General features: G+C 48.3%; 1 protein-coding gene across 9 annotated transcripts in view; it reads right to left on the minus strand.

Moving 5' to 3' along the window:
* Window positions 1-5,711: 5,711 nt before the first annotated feature.
* The window catches only part of SERTAD2 (SERTA domain containing 2), a 115,665-nt gene continuing 102,615 nt past the window's right edge, over window positions 5,712-18,761 (minus strand). For 8 of the 9 annotated variants that reach the window (XM_042932462.1, XM_042932463.1, XM_042932459.1 and 5 more), the window contains one exon: window positions 5,712-11,018. In XM_042932462.1, coding sequence (XP_042788396.1) covers window positions 10,067-11,014 — 948 coding nt within the window. In that variant the 5' untranslated portion in view covers window positions 11,015-11,018 and the 3' untranslated portion in view covers window positions 5,712-10,066. Of the gene's footprint in view, window positions 11,019-11,196; window positions 11,375-18,761 lie in introns of those variants that run through there. The other variant, XM_042932465.1, reaches the window with a different exon arrangement.

The raw sequence follows: 18,761 nt of genomic DNA on the forward strand, positions 1-18,761 counted from the left end.
CCAGGAGTCTTCCAATGTCCATTCCCCGCCGGCACCGCTGGCTCCTGTCTCCCTCAGGCAGACGCCTCGCCTCTGTGCAGAGTCCACCTCGCCCGGCACTGACTCCCCACCAGCTCAGCCAGCCTTCCCCCTGCTTAGAATCTCCCTCCCTGCCTGCAGGCCGGCTGTGGCCAGCCCAGTCAGAGCTGTGTCAGGCCAACCTGGAAAACGGAGCTAAAAAACCTCTTAACCCCAACTGACCCCGCAGCCAGGTGGCTGGGCGGCCCCAGATGGGAAGCCGGGGACTGAGGGGGCAGCACCCTGGCCCCCGACGAACAGGTGAGCCCCCCTGTCCCGGGAACCACTCCAGCCCCACCAGGACTGTGCAGGGGCTGAAGCCCAGCTTGCCGGATCCAAGGGCAGGGAGACCTGTGCCATCCGCAGACTCTGGCAGCAAAGCTTGCTTTGAAGTACGAAGGCCGGAGATGGAAGGATGGAGGCAGAGAGACTGAGACGGAAAGGGCAAAGAAGGGAGACCGAGAGACTGAGAGTCAGAGACTGAAGGAGGGAGTGAGACAGAGAGACGGAGAGACAGAGAGACAAAGAGACTGAGGGCTAGCCCTTAGGCAGGTGGAAGAAATTCAGCACTGGCAAGGCTTAGGGGCAGCAGTTTGGTGGGGGGGGGGGTGGGGGGGGGGACTCAGAATTTGTCTCCAAGCTGGGACAACCCAGTCAGAGACTAACTTTCCTTGAGGTTAAATGTTTGGAATGGCACTGTGGGTCACGATCGGGCCTGGGCCTGACAACTGGAAGTGGTGAAGGCCACTGGCTGTCCCCCCCCACCGCCCCCGCCTCAGCTGCTGCCGCCCCCCTCAACTCCAGGGAGGAAAGAAGAGGGAGGTTCTCAGAGAGAGAAAGGCGGACACCGTCAATGACTTCAGTTACCTCTGAATCTGTTACAAAGCTCCAAGACAAGGTGGGACTTCTGGCTCTAAGCCTTGCTGTTAACCACTATTCCTTTTATAACTAAGTTTCTGGCCAATTTCTTTAAGCTCTGAAATACCAGAAGGTAATGAAGGTTGGAGTCCAGAGCTTGGGACTGCCTCTCCCCCACCTCACCCACCAGCCCCATGGGCCCCTCTGTGTACCTCAGTTTTCCCAGGCCTGCTCAGCTTCCCCCATCACCACCCCCTTCAGAATAGTCATGAGAATCGAATAAAATGAATGTACCACAGCTCTGAGCTGTACACAAACGTCGAGGATGATTGTCCCCGTCGCTGGAACCTCTCCAGGCCCGAGGACACGTTCCCTAAGACACGCATGTGGATTGGATCGACTTCGAACAACACCATTTCAAAAGCACTTAGCCACCTGGCACTGTTTTCAGGCACCCGGCTGGGAGATAAGTGACCAAAATTCCTTTTCTAGAGGCTGCCTGACTGTGCACTATCCCCCAAAACCAGTGACACACCCTTCCACGGAGGATCACGTCTGGAGAAGACGAGTGAGGAGAACGGGGCGGTGGAGGGGGTGGGGGTGGTTACGTGTGTTTGCCCACCGGCTCCTGGGGCGTGCGGTCGGGAGACATCCCCCCCCCTCGCCCCACCCCTCCCCCTCTCCTCTCCAGCCTCCCCGGCCTGTGCTCCTGCAGCCATTGCCTGTCACTGCTGAACAATAGGCCCTGCGAGCAGCTGGCGGCTCAGCCGCCCTGCCTGGTGGGGTGGGGGGAGGGAGGGGGGCCGCCGGCAGGCTGCGGGGCTGGGGTTCCCAGCTCCAGGGACAATGCCAGCGTGTGCGCCTTCTCAGTCATGCACACACTGCGCCATCCCAGAAGCCCCCAAGGCTGGCACTGGTGCCCTCAGAGCAGCGGGCTCCTCCTACCAAGTGTTTCTGCAAAATCCCCGAGGCCTGGCCCCAGCGTCCAGAGATGCTGGCGGAGTCCCCAGGATTCTAACTTGCAGCCAGGGAGAGCCACGGGCCCCAGCATGTGGCGTGTGCGCAGTCCTGCCCCCTTCTTTTGCCACTGAGCCAACCGAGTCCCCGAGACAGGGAGTGGCTCGTCCAAGGTCCACAGAGCGCCAGGATGAGGGAACGTAGGTGGCATTCGGCCCTGTAGAGCAGTCCTAACTGCTGGTTCACTGCTGGCCTCACTGGGACATCTTCCTCTTGTCCCTCAGGGCAATGCCTCAGTGTGCCAGAGGGATCCACACCCCTATGAAGAAGAGGAGAGGTGAAGGGGCTTGTTGGAGGTCAGGCAAGTGGAAGAGGTAAAGCTCAGATTGGGATGATGTCTCCTGATTCCCTCACCTTGCCCGGCCTCGGAGCATTAGCCCGCCCTCCCCATCCCCCATGACAGCAGGAGCAATGAATGATGGGCCATAGAAGAGGGTGCTAAAGGGATTCTAAGAGTCAGAGAGGCCCGCCCAACCCGCAATCCCAGCTCTGCGACCTTCGGGAAATTTCTTAACCTCTCTGAGCCTGGACTCCCTCTTCTGGAAAGCTGAGGTGGTAAGATAAACCTCAAAGGGCTGGAGCAAAGAGTCCATGAGATCACACGCCAGCACTCATGGATGTCTGGCACATGTGAACGCTCAGTAAGTGGTAACCCTGGAGACCGTTACTCGAGATTCAGTCAAAGATTCCTTTCCAAGAGGAGCAAAAAGGAAATGAAAAGCAAGGATGAAAGAGGCAACAGGCACGCTGGGACCCCAGATTGCCACACACGCTCAGAGCACAGTCCTCAGTAATCATACGGCTGACCACCACGACAAGTATGGTGTTAGGAAATGGTAGTGTCCCCGCACAACGTGCCTCCTGCATCAAGATGCCCCAGCTTTGCCTTGCGGCTCAACCTGAAACAACACCCTGAGCGGAGACGTGGATTTTAGCCTTGCCCCCTGTTGTGCTAAGCCACAGCTAATGTGTGTGGACTTCTTTTTTGAATGTCCTGGAACTAAGTACTTTACCTGTATGGACTCATTTAATCACCACCATCGTGTGAAATCAGCTCGATCATTACCCTCATCTTCTAGATGAGAAAGCCGAGGCACAGGGAGATTTGGGAGCTTGCCCAAGGTCACAGGCTACGAATGGCGGCGCCAGGATTCAAGCTCAGGCAGTCTGGTTGCTGAGCCAAACTCTGAACCCCAAAGCCATAAGCTATGTCTTGCATTAGACAATAATCACCTTCTCTCTCTGCGTCTCAGCTTTCATATCTGTAAAATGGGGCCTTTTCGCCACAAGAGCCACGTCTAAGCCTCCTCCCAGGTCTTAAACTCTGTGAAGATGTCCACTCTTGTGTGACTTTGCTGACTGTTCTGCCTTCTCGGGCCCTTGCAGCCCCACCCCCAGCACTCGGTACCCTTGAGACTCCTGCCCCTGAAACCTGTACTGTATCCAGTTTACATAAGCCTTTGAGCACAGGGACAGTGCCCTGCCCCACTATGGGGCCCCAGCTATGATCAGACACCATCCTAAGCATTACATGGTTTGCATAGACCAGGGTTCGGCAAACTTTTTCTGTTAAGGGCCAAATATTTAAATTTTGAGAGCCATATGGTATGGTATGGTCTTGTGCCATTGTATAGGACAGCAGCCGCAGACAATACACAAATAAATAAATGCGGTTGACTTCCGACAAAAGTTTACCTGAACAAACAGGCCGTGGGCAGGATTTGGCCCAAGGGCCGTGGTCGGCTGACCTCTGGCAGAGATGAACATCACAAGGTCACAGAACAGCAGAAAGTAGTGGAGGGAACAGATGGTGCAGAGCTAACCTAAGACAGGCAGGACTTGCTAAGAGCATTTACAGAGGTCTGCAGAGCCCCCGGCAAAGGAAGAGGTTGGCTCTGAGTCAGGAGATGCAGAGAAAGCTTCCTGGACAGGCTCCTGAGCTTGGCCTTGGAATGACGGGTAGAATTTCTACAAGCAGAATAGGGACACAAGCAAGGGCACACGTTGTGCTGGGAATGGGGGCATCCAGAGGGTTGGGATGGGAGCGGCCCTGGGACCCAGACAAAGAAGACGGAGTTCTGTGCTTCTCCCATATGGTAGAGAAGAGAACAACAGGGCTTTTCTCTTTTTTTAATTCAACAGAAATCTTGAGTGCCTACTATGTGCTAGGCACGACTGTGGGCATGAGGATAGACGATGCTCGTAATTTGCGTTTTCATTGCACCGTTAACATTTTCGAAGATTTAGGAGCTACGACTTTATCTTGCCCTCACAAGCTCAGAGAGAGTGAGTGATTTGCCCAAGTTCTATCTCTAATTAATAGCAGATGTTCGTATTCCAGAGACAAACCACTCTACCGAGCAACAGATTCTTATTTCTAGTTGCCTAATGAGTATCTCCACCGGAATGTCTGGAAAGAGCTCACCCTGCCTGTTCCTCTCTCCTACAGGAGTTTGCTAGGGCTGCCCTAGCAAAGTACCACAGACCGAGAGGCTTAAACCACAGAAATGTATTGTTGCGCAGGCTGGAAGTCAGAGATCCAGGTGTGGGCTGGGCTGGTTCCTCCTGAGGGCTGTGGGGGAGGATCTGCTCCGTGCCTGTCCCCTAGCTTCTCATGCTTTGCTGGCAGGCTTTGGTGTTCCTTGTAGGCCGATCTCTGCCTTCATCTTCACATGGTGTCCTCCCTATGTGCTTGTCTATGTCAAGATCTCCCCCTTTTTCTAATAAGGCCACTAGTCAAATTGGGTTAGGGCCCACCCTAATAGCCTCATTTTAATTTGATTATTTCTGTTGAAGACCCTATTTCCGAATTAAGGTCACACTCTGAGGTACTGGGGGGTTAAGACTTCAACACATTTTTTGGAGCACACAATTCAACCCATATCACTTCCCCAACACCAAACCCTCCCCCCCCAAATATTCCACTGCTGGTTGAATGGAACCCTCATTATACAGGCCCCTCGTATCTAGCTCCATTTGCTCACCAGCTGGTATGGTGACCCAGAATTGCCTGGGCCAGGCAAGGCTGGACCCCATGACTCCCATCACAGATGGCCCAAGGAGCTGGCACAGGATCTCCTCCATGAGCCTCTGGAAGATGAGGGAAGGCCAGATTGTGTAAACTGGGGATGGGAGGAAGGGGCACCGCTGGAGGACGTGGAACACATTCACAGACCACTGGTGCTTTGTAACGTCAACTGTAGCAGCAAGGGTGTTAGAGAAACCACTGTGGTGGTTACAGTAGATAGGAAGCTAGATAGGAAACGGCTGCAGGCAGGGAGGGGAGAGGGCCAGGGTTTGGGGAAACTGTGGTAGGGATGGAGAGCAGGAGGCAGGAGAGCTTGCACATTGGGGAACAGAGTGGCTGGCACTGGAGAGAGGCCCGAAGGGAAAGGATCAGCTCCCCGTGGGGAAACACGGTGAGTGTGAGATGGCAAAGGTTGGCAGATACTTAACTCCAGAGCTCGGGAGAGAGGCAGGAGCTGGAAACAAGTTTTCAGAGTCATGAGCGGATTAGGTCCCCCTGGGAGAGAGACAGCTGGGGGAGAGAAGGGAGAATAGGGAGGTCGAGAAGGGCCCAAGAGGCAGGGGGAGAACCAGGAGGGAAATGTGCTCCTGGGGCTGAGAAGGTGTGAGAAAGTCAACGGCCCCAACTCTGGCACAGGCCGGAGGGGGGGGGGGGGGGATGGGGGTGGGGGGGGCTGTTCCTTAACACAAGCAAATTGTGACGAACCAACGAGCTGGTTGCGCTCCAGTCAGAAGGAAACTGCGAACACGCCTCTCTCATCTTTTAACTGTTTATTGTATAATATAAAACTACAAAAGTAAGACTGCTCATTTCCATGTACATTTAATCTGTCCAATTGTTTAGATTACAGCCCAAACCTACATGTGAATACAGCTATCTGGGTTCCGATGTAACGTCTGTAATATTGCATAGAAAAGGCACAGCTCTCAGGTCTGTGGGGGAAAGGTTACACCTCCTTTTTGACAAAAGCCTTCCTCAAAAACCATGCACCAAACATGTCACTATGTACATCTTTTCCAAAAGCTTGTTTGCTTGTATGGACTGCACTTCTCTTCCAAACTTGGTATCCCCAAAAGACATCCAAAATTTTTATTGGCTTTGTCTGCAATAGCATTTGATCCTGGCTAATTTTCAAGAACCATTTAGACTCACTCTTAAGAAGCACTGAGAACAATTGTACACAAGCAGGACGCACACACCTCGCTGCCTTCGGCAGTCACAGGAAGTTAACCATTTGCAGCCAGAACAAGTTAAATATGCTCTTTTCAATATTCTCAGAAAATGGAGAAAGGTCCAATTTGTAACAGCAAAGTTTTGAAACTAAGACAATTCATATAGCGGGTAACAATCGCTGCACAAAGTAGAGTCTTTTTTTTTTTTTTTTTTTTACATCTGTCATTTAAGAAGGCTGCCCTGCAGTATTCATAATTCATTGTTTACCACAAAGGTGGTTAATAAATTTAAGCTTTAAAAACGATCTGTAAGATGATACTTTGGCTCTTTGGAGCTTATGTATTCAAGAAATTTTCCTTGATTGACCTCAGGGCAGTTGGGATATTCCACGGGGATATGGCAATAAAAGCTCAATTGATAAAGACACTCGAGGTGCAGTGGAGGCTCTGGCCAGTTCCCACCCTTTGGTGTGAACGAGGGTGTCGGTGTGATTGCCCCTGCTGTCAGGAAGAGAAAGTGTTACTAAAAAAAGTTTTAAAAATATCAACCCTTTGATGCTTGATTTTCTTAAAAATTTGGAGGTATTGAAACATTCCTCATCCATACCTTTTGCATATTTCAAATAGACCTAGATGAGAGAAGAGGAGAAAACTGAATGTGGGCTGAGCATACACGATGAGAAGACCCAGGGGTCTGGCTCGGACCCCCTCTGAATACAGATTGACATTCCTACAAGAGAATACATTCCTACCATACATTCTGCACATGTTACGATCCAGATGTTGTTAGAGCTCCACAGTAAAATAAATATATTTACATGGAAAAAAAAAAAGGAATAAATAACTTATGAAAAAAAATCACTTCAAATTCAAAGCTCTTATTATTCTGCTCTCATCTTGTCACTTCATTGCACATCACTGTCAATAATTTTCCTCTCCCAGCCCCACCCGGCACGTCTTTCCCGTAAAAGCACCTCCAACCGCCTGCCTGACTCTGAATGCCACGCGATGTCCTTTAGAAAGGGGGAAGGCGCTGCTGCCCCGTGGCATCTGGAAGCACATCCCACACTCAAGACGGGGACTTGGAGATCACAGCCAGGCCCGCGTGCTTCCCCGCTGGGACACCGCCTTGTGAAAATAAGACTAAGATAACTTGAACACCCGATGGTTTTGTTCTTTTAGAAACGGGCCACCGATTTCCCATGTCTTCCTCAGCAGACCTTCAATGTCAAGCCTTTGTGGCAAGGGTGTCCAGAGTTAAAAAGCATTTGCCCGCTGTTGTTGGGGGTTTTCTGTTTTGATTTTGAAGCCCAGCCTTACAAATATGAGAGAGTCAGAGAACCATGTTTGGGCAACACTTTGCTGTGCTTATTTGAACTGTTGCCCAACATATGGGATTTGTTTAAACACACGATTTGCTAATCCAACCAAAGTACAGTTGTTGTAAGTTACTGTAAATCAGTTTTTAACAATGGCAAATCAACCGCCTTCCCCTGTTATTGTTCAGAATAATCAACACTATTGTGTCTGTATACGTGTGTGTATGTGTGCGGCATGTGGCGAGCCCGCCGGGTCCTCCCGTTATCGAAAGCATGGCGTCTGGGCTGACTTGTTCTCCACAGGAAAAGGAAGCTCTTAAAATGGACAGGCACAGTGACACCGGAAGCATCTACAACAACCCTCACCTTAACTCTATGGTCCCCGGTCCTATCAAAGGAGATGACGCGTCTGCAGCAGTTAAGAGGTGTCCAGGTAGAGGTTGCTCGTAGGAGAACAAGTGCAATTTGATCTGTTTCTCACTGCTCTACTGAGTTGACAATTAGCCTTTAAAAACGCATTCAAGTGGGGGAAAAGTAAATTCGAATACAGAAAAGTTTAATCATATCATACAGAAATCGTTTGCTTAGACGAGCAGTTCCTTCATCACAAATGTGTTTGCTTTGCCATGTGCATTATAAAAATAAAACTATCTATGGCTTGTTTAAAGTGCCATTTTATAAAGCTGTCTTTTTTTAATTGGCCAGAAGGACTCAATTTTTATCCATGGCAAGAAGTGAGCAGAACTGGTGACTGAATATTGACAAATGACCAACAACAAAGACAACGACAATAACACAAATCCCATAATTTAAAAATTCTTAAATAAATATAAAAGTTATTCCTAAAGAAGCCATCTGCATTTCAACAATATAGGTTGTAACCAGCTAAAGTACCATTGGAAGAAAGAAAAAAACTGAAACGAAAAGGCCATCAACAATTTCGGCAACAAGCATGATACATTGCAAGTGTTTTAAAATTAAATGTACACCACTAGGAATAAAGAGCGACTTCTCAAGTGTTCCGGGTGGGGGCGGGGGAGGGGGTGGCAGGGAGGCAAGGGGAAGGAGGAGAAACATGCATAGAAAGTCCTGTCTGTGTTATTTGGGTAAAACAGCCTTGTAAAAGTGTAGTTAAAGCAGTTGATCCAAGGAAGCAACCAGATTGGAAGCTGTGACATAATGGTACCAACTCCAGGTTCTAGAGCCACGGCTGTTACAAGACAGCATCCCCAGGCTGGGCAGAGGTGAGCGGAGCTCGCTGTGGTGATCATGAAGATGACATTTTCAGCACTTAGCAACAGAGGGAACAAAAGCTCTAGGGAAGGGAAGCTGGAAAAGACAACTGAGCAACACGGTGGATGCCTTCTGGGGGTAGTTTCTTCCTTACGAGCCCTAAGCATCTGCAATAGGGTTTCGTTCCACAAAGAGGTTGGTTAATTTTCAGAAAATTTTGTTCTCATGTAAAATTTCCGGTCATCGTAAAAATTACGCCAAAAGGGAAAGAGTTGGGGTTTTGTTTAAAAAAATAAAAACAATTAAAAGCACAAACTTGGCATAAATACAGTGAGTATTCGGTAGGCTTCCCCTCAAGAGAGGGAGCTAAAGAGAACCATCACTTCAACCCCCCAGCTCCGTGGCCATCTCCCGCCAACTGCTTAATGCAAGTTTGATGAGCAGACGCGGCTCTGGCTTTGGAAGTCACAGTGCTGGCGGGTGTTCATGCCAGGGGGTTGGTGCCTGTGAAATTTGGGTGTGATATTGCCTGGTCCTTTCTGAAAGCAGAGAGTGTGTGTGTGTGTGTGTGTGTGTGTGTGTGTGTGTGTATGTGTGTGTGTTTGCATTTGGGGACATCAACTGCGGATTAATTTGACCCAATTTTCTCTTTGCACCAAACACATATAAAACATTACAACTCTATAAAAGTACAAGTGCAACTTGTACATCTGAAGTTTGCAGGAACTATGTGAGCAAATCCTATCAAAATAGCTATCTCATGTATAAACAGCATTTGTTTTTAGAAAAACAATATCATAAACTGCAGAATCTGTACAAAAATATAAAATAAATTTGGGCAGCAGTTTCTAAACAGCCATGTAAATGCAACACTTAGGAGGAGTAGTTAATGCCTCTAAAAAGGCTGAATTGCCAAGTCAACCTATACAGGGCGAAAATGCCAGAAAAGGTACTGAGATTATCTAAATAATATATATATATATATTTTCTCTTTTTACCTCTTGCAATAAAACTTATAGAAAAAATAGACAAATATGCACATGCAATTTACAGCTTTTCCAACTTATTCCTTGTGCTTCACTTGAACTGTTTATTTCTGTCATTCAGCATAGCCACATTGTCTTCAAAAGCATTCTTTCCTATTCCAGGGCAGTAGGTCTCCGAGGACCACTCCAAAAAAAAAAAAAAAAAAGCATATTAAAAGTGGTCAGACGTGGATGAAGGCACTCCAACTCTGCTCAAAGCAAAAACTAGTGTGATCCTTTTGTAAAACGATCTTTTCCTCTGAAAAAGGCAAGCAAGGGTGCATGCACAGTGCGGAGAGCTGTGGGGTGCAGGGACACTCGCAGGGTCTGGGCGGCGCGGGCGCCGGGCCGGGGCTCTTAGGACCCGACCAGCACCTCCATGATGTGGTCCAGCTCCGTGAGGTCCATTTTGAAAGGCTGACTCGGGGCGACCGGCTGACTGCTGTAAGGGGCCAGAGTCTTGAGGAGGTCGTCGGCCGACACCGGGGCCATCTTCGAGGCCGGCCCCGAGGCAGACGTGCAGGGGTCGAAGTCGTACATGGACGTGTCGATGTCGGCAAACAGGATGTCGTCCAGGGTCAAGTCTGTCAGAAACCCCGTGGACGTCGTGATTTCAAAGTTCCCGGGCAGAGAGTCCATCAGCTTCGGGTCTTCGGCTTTCGGGCCGCCCGGCGCGCCGGAGCCCCCTCGGGAGCTGTCGGGCGCTGCGGCTGCGGCCCCGGGGGAGGTAGACGTGGGACAGAGCTCCTCGATCTCGTCCAGGGCGGAGGAGAAGCTGTCCTTCTCCGGCGGGGGCGCTGGGGCCGACAGTCTGGCGGCAGCCGCGGGCGGCGCGGCCGGGGAAGTGCAAAACGTGTCGTCGGCGTCGTCCTCGAGCAGCGAGGCGGGCGTGAGGCAGGCGTCCAGCGTTGTAGAGCTCCCGAGGTCGCAGGCGTGCGCGGGCGGGGGCGCGGGGGCGCTGAGGGCTGGCGGCGCCGCCTCCCGGTAGCTGTCGCTCAGCGAGTCGGGCGGGGGAGAGGCGGCGGCGGCGGCGGCGGCGGCGGAGGCGAACACCGGCCTCAGGCTGCCTTCCTGTTTGAGCTCCTCCTGGATCCGCCGCAACATGTTGTTGATCAGAACGGTCTTTTGCAAGCTGGGCTCTGTGAGGGGCCTGTGGTTATAGAGTTTCATAAGGGAAATGTTGAAGATAGTCTGGCGCTGTAAGGTGTAAGACACCTTGGATGGCCCATCGGAGGGAGACAGGATTTTGCCTTCCAGCCCATCTTCATGCTCGTCAAACTTCCGTTTTTCTCCTTTACCCAACATATATCTGCGAAGGAGAAAGGAAGGAAATGGAATCAATGACACGAAAACTAACTTCGACCCTGAACAAGACGCTGTTTCGGAGGTCGGGCCTGGGACTCCGGTTCCTTGCCCAAGGTTACGTAGAAGAGTCGGATTAACTGGGGAGAAGATCTTTCGGAATACGAGAGTATTGGGAAATCTACCTTTGTATGCTGGTGGAGCAATTTTTATCACTAGGTAGTCTGGTGAATGTATTTCTTGAGAAATGTGTACGACACAGACAAGTTAAACGTTACCATGGAAACCATGATTTTGACTTTCTCCACTCGTGCGCTTGCGTTCGCTTGCCTAACATTACCATGCAGGTTCAATTTCCCTCCCCTAAACAGATTTATTTTTAAAGCCCAAGAAAACACTTACAATGCTAGGACCTAACAGATAAAGGTGTCACAGATTACATCTCGAATACATCTTGAACGATTAAAAGAACCAAGCTGGAGAAGGGGGGCGGGGGGGGGGGGGGGATGTACAATTTTGGTAGAACCTTGCGTGCTTTCAAAATGCCTTTTCCTTCCTCATTATGCATAGAGACTCTCTGCCTGTTTGGTGACATGTGGTGAAGCACTTGGCCTGTGTTAAATGACCACAGCGATGGAGCCGCCACTGCTTTTCAGCCTAGAATAAAGTGGAGGAATGCGGTTTTCCCAGTCCAAGTTCCTTGGCTCACTTTGATTGCATACAGTTACGTCTGAATGCAACTGGGACGAGTTTAAAAGTACTTTGTTCTGATTATAAGCATTGCTGTTTGAGGACGTGAGACACTTCATAACAAAATACCTACTGTGATTCCAGAGATACATACGTATTTCAAAAAACCCCAAGCACCTGACATCTCAGACCTTGAGCATCTGGGAATGGCTTGGCTCTGAACTGCTGCCCCGCCTCACCTGACGCTCACAGCCTAGGCCGGCTCCTCGCCTGCTCCCGCCTTAGTGAAGACCCCCCTCAGCTAGCTGCGTCTTCTGGAGAGGGGTCCTTCCTTTCGGAACTTCTGCCATCTAAATAGAACGATTCCAAGTCCCCTGGCCTTTGCCTCACAGACCTCACTTTCGAACCATTTAATCAAGAAAGTTGTTCTCATGCCATCCAGACCAGAGAAGACATGGTTCCAACCAAGCCAGGCTGGTGCTTGCCCGCCCACCCTCTCTGCAGCACCTACCCACAGGCGAGTGTTAATCCTCTCGTCCATGCCACTCACTCTTTGATACCTTCACATACAAGTACTTTGTACTTCGCCAATTTTTTTCTTCTAAAAGTGACCTGCCTTTTACTGGATTGCTTCAGTAAAAGGCAGGATTTTGACGGAGCCTCATTCAGTCCTTTAGATTTACTCGTTCTGCATCTATGCTGTCTTGGGCACTCTGCCCAAGAGTCCCATCTGGGAGTCCCACAGATGAATAAAGCCTGGTCTTCAAGGGGCTGAGTATCATCTCCTACACCTCATTATCATTTTGAATTGAGTCTCATCCTAAGGGAATAAGGCTAACCATAACAAAACTGCACAGATCTTCCTTGCAACACTTTGTTAAGGAAGGCCACGCTGCCCACCCACCCCCCCCCCCCAAGATGGACAAACAACATGCAGGGGGTCACAGAGCCTGGTACGCAAGTTCCACTGGGAGTGACTGCCTTCACATGCCTCGGTCTCTGGGAGAGAAAGATGGCCACGACCCGTCAATGTCAGAATCAGCCTGAGAACTTGTTAATGTTCATAAAGAATATACAGTTACTTATATGAAACGCCTTCCTTCATAAACATGAAGAAAATGGATGTCAATCACAAGGACCAAAGACCAGCCCACAATGTTCTCTGAGGGAAGGCAGATGTGACTTCTGTATCTAATACTCCCCATGACAAAAACCTTTCCTACTGTTCAGTACTAAAAAGTCTCATTTGTATATATACTTTGCATAGAACATTTCCTATCTAAAGTACCTGTGCTACTTAAATGTGAGTGTGCATCAGAGAGGTGATTTCACTTCACATTACAGGACACTTTCCCCTTTAGGCCTTAGAAGTGTTACTGGATGGCTGTGTTTTGCGACAGTTACACTATTGTATCTCCTTAAAATTTAAGCATTTAAATATTCATTTCTAGAAAAATTCCATTTTTGCCAAAGAGCTCACTGAGTGCATTTAATTCTCATATAAAGCTGTTAGATGGTCTATGTTGTAGGTTATAATGTAATCTCACCCAATACATGTGAATCTGTGTGAGAATACACAAATTCATACAGATACACTCTAAATGTGTGTTTCCCAAAGTGTGGTCTGTAGAAGGTGCCGGTCTGTGAACTGTTACTGGCCCACGATGAGTTAAACAGAGATACTGTATTATTTAGAAACATAAATAATGTTTCTATTTACAGCAAATTTACAGAGTAATTCTATGTCTGTAAATCTAATTTCTAAAATGAGGCTTCTCTTGGGGCGCCTGGGTGGCGCAGTCGGTTAAGCGTCCGACTTCAGCCAGGTCACGATCTCGCGGTCCGTGAGTTCGAGCCCGCGTCAGGCTCTGGGCTGATGGCTTGGAGCCTGGAGCCTGTTTCCGATTCTGTGTCTCCCTCTCTCTCTGCCCCTCCCCCGTTCATGCTCTGTCTCTCTCTGTCCCAAAAATAAATAAAAAAAAAAATAAAATAAAATAAAATAAAATAAAATGAGGCTTCTCCTTTGTTTTTGTGTGTGTATATATATATATATATATATATTTTTTTTTTTTTTTTTTTTTTTTTGAGAGAGAAAGAGAAGGAGAGCGAGCTTGAGTGGGGGAGAGCAGCAGAAGGGCAGAAAGAGAGAGGGAAAGAGAGAATCTTAAGCAGACTCTACATGCAGCACAGAGCCCGTTGCTAGGTTTGATCTCACAATCATGAGATGATGACCTGAGCTGAAATCAAGAGTCAGACACTTAACTGAGTGAGCCGCCCAGGCTCAGTACTTTTATTCCATTTCTCTAGTAAGTATTTTTATGTTTTACTAGAGTAAAGGAAAGAACAAGCAAGATGGTCCTTCATCACAAAAAGTTTGAGAAGCACTGTCCCAAAAATGTAAACCAAATAAATAACTAGAAAAAAAATTAGTAACCTCACTGCCACTTGGAATTTTCTGGGGGAGAGGTAACAGGTAAGACATCCTTTTCTTAGTCATCATTATAGGACTGTCTTTTTAAAGAGTTGTTGCCAGGTTAACAATAGGACTTTTTCAATAACTTTCTCAATAAGGATTATTTCTCTAGAAATAAACACTGGATCTGTGAAACTCAAACGTTTACCAAGCATGCAGCACCACAGGCATTTAGAGGAATTCCCACAGCTGAAGGAGATCGGTGGAGATGTTTTCAAAGAGATTTCAATGTGAGAAGCACTTAATTTCCAATTAGAATGAGCCAGCTGGTCATAGCTGTGTGATAATCCTAATGCTTCAGGGGCAGCCTGATAAGACGTTGTAATGTTGGAAGGGGAAGGAGGAGGACCCTTGTAAGCAAAATTTGTGGGCAGGATAGACAAATGGAAGCTTGGATGCTTTTCAGATGTGTAAGTAACCCATGATACAGTATGTCTCAAAGCAGGTTTGCCTTCATTTCTCTATAGCATTTTATGAGGCAAAACTGGCTGCACACACCCAAGTGAGATTGCAAAACACACACAATCCCCGTCTGTAATCCTGATTCTATCTAAATCTTGCTAGAAAGGATAAAATGCAACATAATAGAATGGAGTCCGCATCTTCACTTAGAAACTTTAACTCTTAAAACCATGTTTTTAATTTTATTTTTAAGAGCTAAAGTTTCTGCAGAGTTTGCTTAACACATTGTTTGAGTCAAGTCCTCCCACTGACCACGTTCAGAAGAGGCCTCCAACTCCTACAGGAGGGAGGTTTTGAGAACTCCCACTCTCAGTGCGGTGTTAACGACCACCTCCGGGAGCAGGGCACAGTTCAAAGAAGGAAAGACAAGCCACTCAAGAACCTGAGGGCAAAAAGCCAAATGGTGTCTCTGGGCCTGGGGCTCAGGCTGGCCAAAGCCAGGGTCAGCAGCTCCTGAGAAGCCTTGCTCCCCAGGCTCGCTAAGAAAACAACAATAGCTCTTTAAGCACGCTATTGGCGAAGCACGTGACCTTTTAAAAGGCCTCACTGGGCTGCAGCTTGAAGACCAAGCAGTAGCTGGGGCTCATTAAGGGCTTCAAGGTAACACTTGAGAAGGGGGTGTTCTGCTGTTCCTGCCTGAAAGGCCCTGGCTGTGGAACAGGGACACCTACACCGGGACAGAAAGGAGGGGCTTGTGACAAGTGTGGCTTCTAGGTCATCCAGAGACCTGACACCCCTCTTTGTCTCCTCCCTTGGCTTGTGAAGACTTAAGCCCAACACACATGTCTTTTACCCAGTTTTGCAGTCAAAGATCCAAAAAGGGACCCTGAACTTCAGGGCTGGTTAGAGACCCCCGGATGCAGGAGGGACGTGGTTGTTTCCTCCCTTTTCTGCCCCTCCAAGGAGCCTAAAGCCAACCATACCCACTCTTCTCTTGCATATTTGGTGGTTTCTGATACAAGGTTCCCGATAAAACACCCCCTTCCCAATAAACTGGCTAGAAACAAACTCCTAGCATCCTCATTTTTCTTAACATAAACTTTAGCAAGTGTTAACTACAGCAAATTAAGTTTTAAAAATAAAGAACAAAACTCATGGGTAGCAATATAAATGAAAACCTCTCTTCCAGAGTTTTCCAAGAAATTTAATACTGAATACAACTCTATGGACCCACCTTGGCTCTCAGTGGCACGGCTTTCATTAGAAGGGACCCTGCCCTCAAAAGCTACAATCTGCTTGGGCAGATGATCAAAAGTAACACGGGGTCACTAGGACATTCCATAGGACCAGAAACACAGGGGCTGATATTATTACCTGACTACCTGGGGGTGTGCAATTTCAGATTCTGAGGGACTCCCATAGCAACGCATCAGAGAGGTTATTATAGGCTGGAGTGATTAGGGAAGACTTCTGGAGACAGGGTTTGAGATTTGTATTAAGATGGGATGGTCTCTTAATGCCTATTTCCTACTCCAGACGATAAGCCCCATGAGGGCATAGACGGTGTTTCATTCACCTCTGTATCCCCAGGACAGGGCAGTCCTCGCCACACACAAGATGCCCCACAAACAGTTGCTTACTGAATGAATAGTAAATGCAAAGAATGAGAAAAGACTGCGGGACAGCCAGGGAACTGTAAGACGGTGATGTGTGTGTCTTTGTCCCTGAGAGGGAGGATCTGAGAAAGAGGAGAATTGAACAGACCTCAGAGGTGAGAGCTGTACAGGGCGGGATGTGGGTCAGGAAACTTGGTGGGACTGAGACACATGGGGTGGGCAGGGAAGGCTTAGCTCAGAAAGCCATCTAGTGAATGCCCGTCACACTTCTCCAACTTGGGCGAGTATCCCACTCACCTGGAGGGCTTGTTAACACAGAACGCTGATCCCCCTAACCCCCAGGATTCTCATTCAGCAGGTCTAGTGTGGAGCCGGGGAATCTGCATTTCCAGGTTTCCAGGTTATGCTGGTCTGGGGACCCTAACTTCCTCTTTTCTGCATCCAGCCATTTCATGTGTAAGCCTGTGGATATTTTTATCCAATTTTACTCCCAATAGGGAGTCTAAAGGTCTTCCCTATTTGTGTCTAAGCAAGTAAGGAAAAAAGGAAATGAACAGCGTTTTTGCGATGGCAACTGACAACTGACATTAAAAAAAAAAAAGACTATATGCAGAATTAAGGTGCCTTCGATTCAATTTTAATGGTAAAGCCCAGCTTCTCAGACTGATATATCACATCCCACTGGCTAGCAGGACCCAGATTCTTCTTGCCTGATCTAGAGTGCATGGCAGTGAGGCCTTAAGCCCAGCGTCCAAAGAAGGAACTGAAATAGTACCTATGTGTTAAAAGCCTAACATTTCATAGCTTTTATATTTTTAAGGCGTTAAGGAAACAAAATGTAAACTTAAAAAACAATCAGAAAGTTCTCTTTACTCAATGTTTTTCAACTTTTTAAAAGCGATGTCTTAAAATGAACAAAAACCCCACTCTCCTTTAATGCTATTTGAACTGTCAAAAAGAAATGTTCTATTTAAATTAAGAATATTAAATCTACTTTTGCAAACTACCACTTCTGTCGTCCCCCCCCCGCGCCCCCCCCCCCCCCCCCCCCCCCCCCCCCCCCCCCCCGCCTCCCGCTTTAACCTGCAGGGTCTCCAGAGCCCTCTATGGCCTCCCGCAGACAGGCCCACAGAGGGCAGTGATGCCCCTGTGGGTAGCATCCCTGCTGGGGCCCCTGGGGGCCTGAATGGGAAGCCTCCTCATCCCACCATGGGGGCTGCCTTTCTGACTAGTACTGGTGAAAAAAAGATGAAAATCATTACTTAAAAATACCTCCACGCCCAACTAGGTCATACACTGTGTCCATTTTTAAGAGCCTGTTCTGATTTCCTTTTGTACTAGTAAATAAAAACTAGAAGTCCAGTGTTATCCCATTCAGGAGCGTAGCAGGCCTCACCATTAAGTGACACATTGTTTTAAAAGGCAAGTAACAAGGCAGAACTAAGCTGTGGTATCTGCGGTCAGAAAAGGGTAGTTCCTCAGTGGGTCATGGCTTCTGGGGAGTCTGGTCACTGGCCTGCACACTTAGGATCATGCATGTTTCTGTATGCATGCTAGACTTTACTAAAAATATATTTAAATTTATCTTTTATTTTTTTAATGTTTATTTTTGAGACAGAGAGAGAGAGAGAGAGAGAGAGCGCGAACGAGCAGGGGAGGGGCAGAGAGAGAGGGAGACACAGAATCCAAAGCAGCCTCCAGGCTCTGAGCTATCAGCACGGAGCCTGATGCGGGGCTCGAACTCACGGACTGTGAGATCATGACCTGAGCGGAAGTCGGATGCTTAACTGTGCCATCCAGGCGCCCCATAATAAAAATACTTTTAAAAAATACTCGTTAGTAGCTCTCAAGGAAAAGGCTCCCAATTCAAAGGGGAGCTTTAGGAAGCCATCTCCCTAATCTCTGCGACTACATCTTCCTATGTGACTGCTGGTCGCTGAAGGGTACAGAAGTACCAGTGCTGACACTAAAACTCCTAAAAGTGAAAAAACATTTACAGTGATGCCAACAATTCAGAGTAATGGTTTGTCCTCATGGATCAACCTCCCTTGAAGAGGAAAAAAAAAAAAAAAAGCTAAGAGAAGATGTGTGACAAGTGTCTTCAAAGAGCATAGCAGGGGTGATTTCCTCATAGGACATCCTGTGCCACCAAAACCCACAGCCCTTTAAGTGGAAACACACACATTCTTCCAGTTTCTTATGGGGTAGCAGCAAGGGCCCCTGGCAAAATTACTGTGTGTGTGTGAGACTTCCAAGACCCAGAGAGGGGCCGGCCGGAGAAATGGTTCTCAGACAGCCTCTGCAACACGGGATGGTCTCACTTCCCTTCTCGAGTCTAGTTGCCTTAAGGTGCATTCTGGATCCTGTTTTTGAGGCGGTCCAAACGGAGAGCCTCTGGTCCTAAGAAAGGACTCCTCCCACCAGCCCCAGGGCAGAACTCTGAGAAATGGTGCTTCCACTGTCAAGAATGTCACACAGCAACTCCCAGGCAGGAAGGAAAAGCCTGATCCAACTTCAGTGGGGGGAAGCCACATTTGCTTAGACAACTTGCTACACTGTTAAAATATTA

This window comes from Panthera leo, chromosome A3 (assembly GCF_018350215.1).
Source record: "Panthera leo isolate Ple1 chromosome A3, P.leo_Ple1_pat1.1, whole genome shotgun sequence".
In the NCBI taxonomy this organism is placed as follows: domain Eukaryota; kingdom Metazoa; phylum Chordata; class Mammalia; order Carnivora; family Felidae; genus Panthera; species Panthera leo.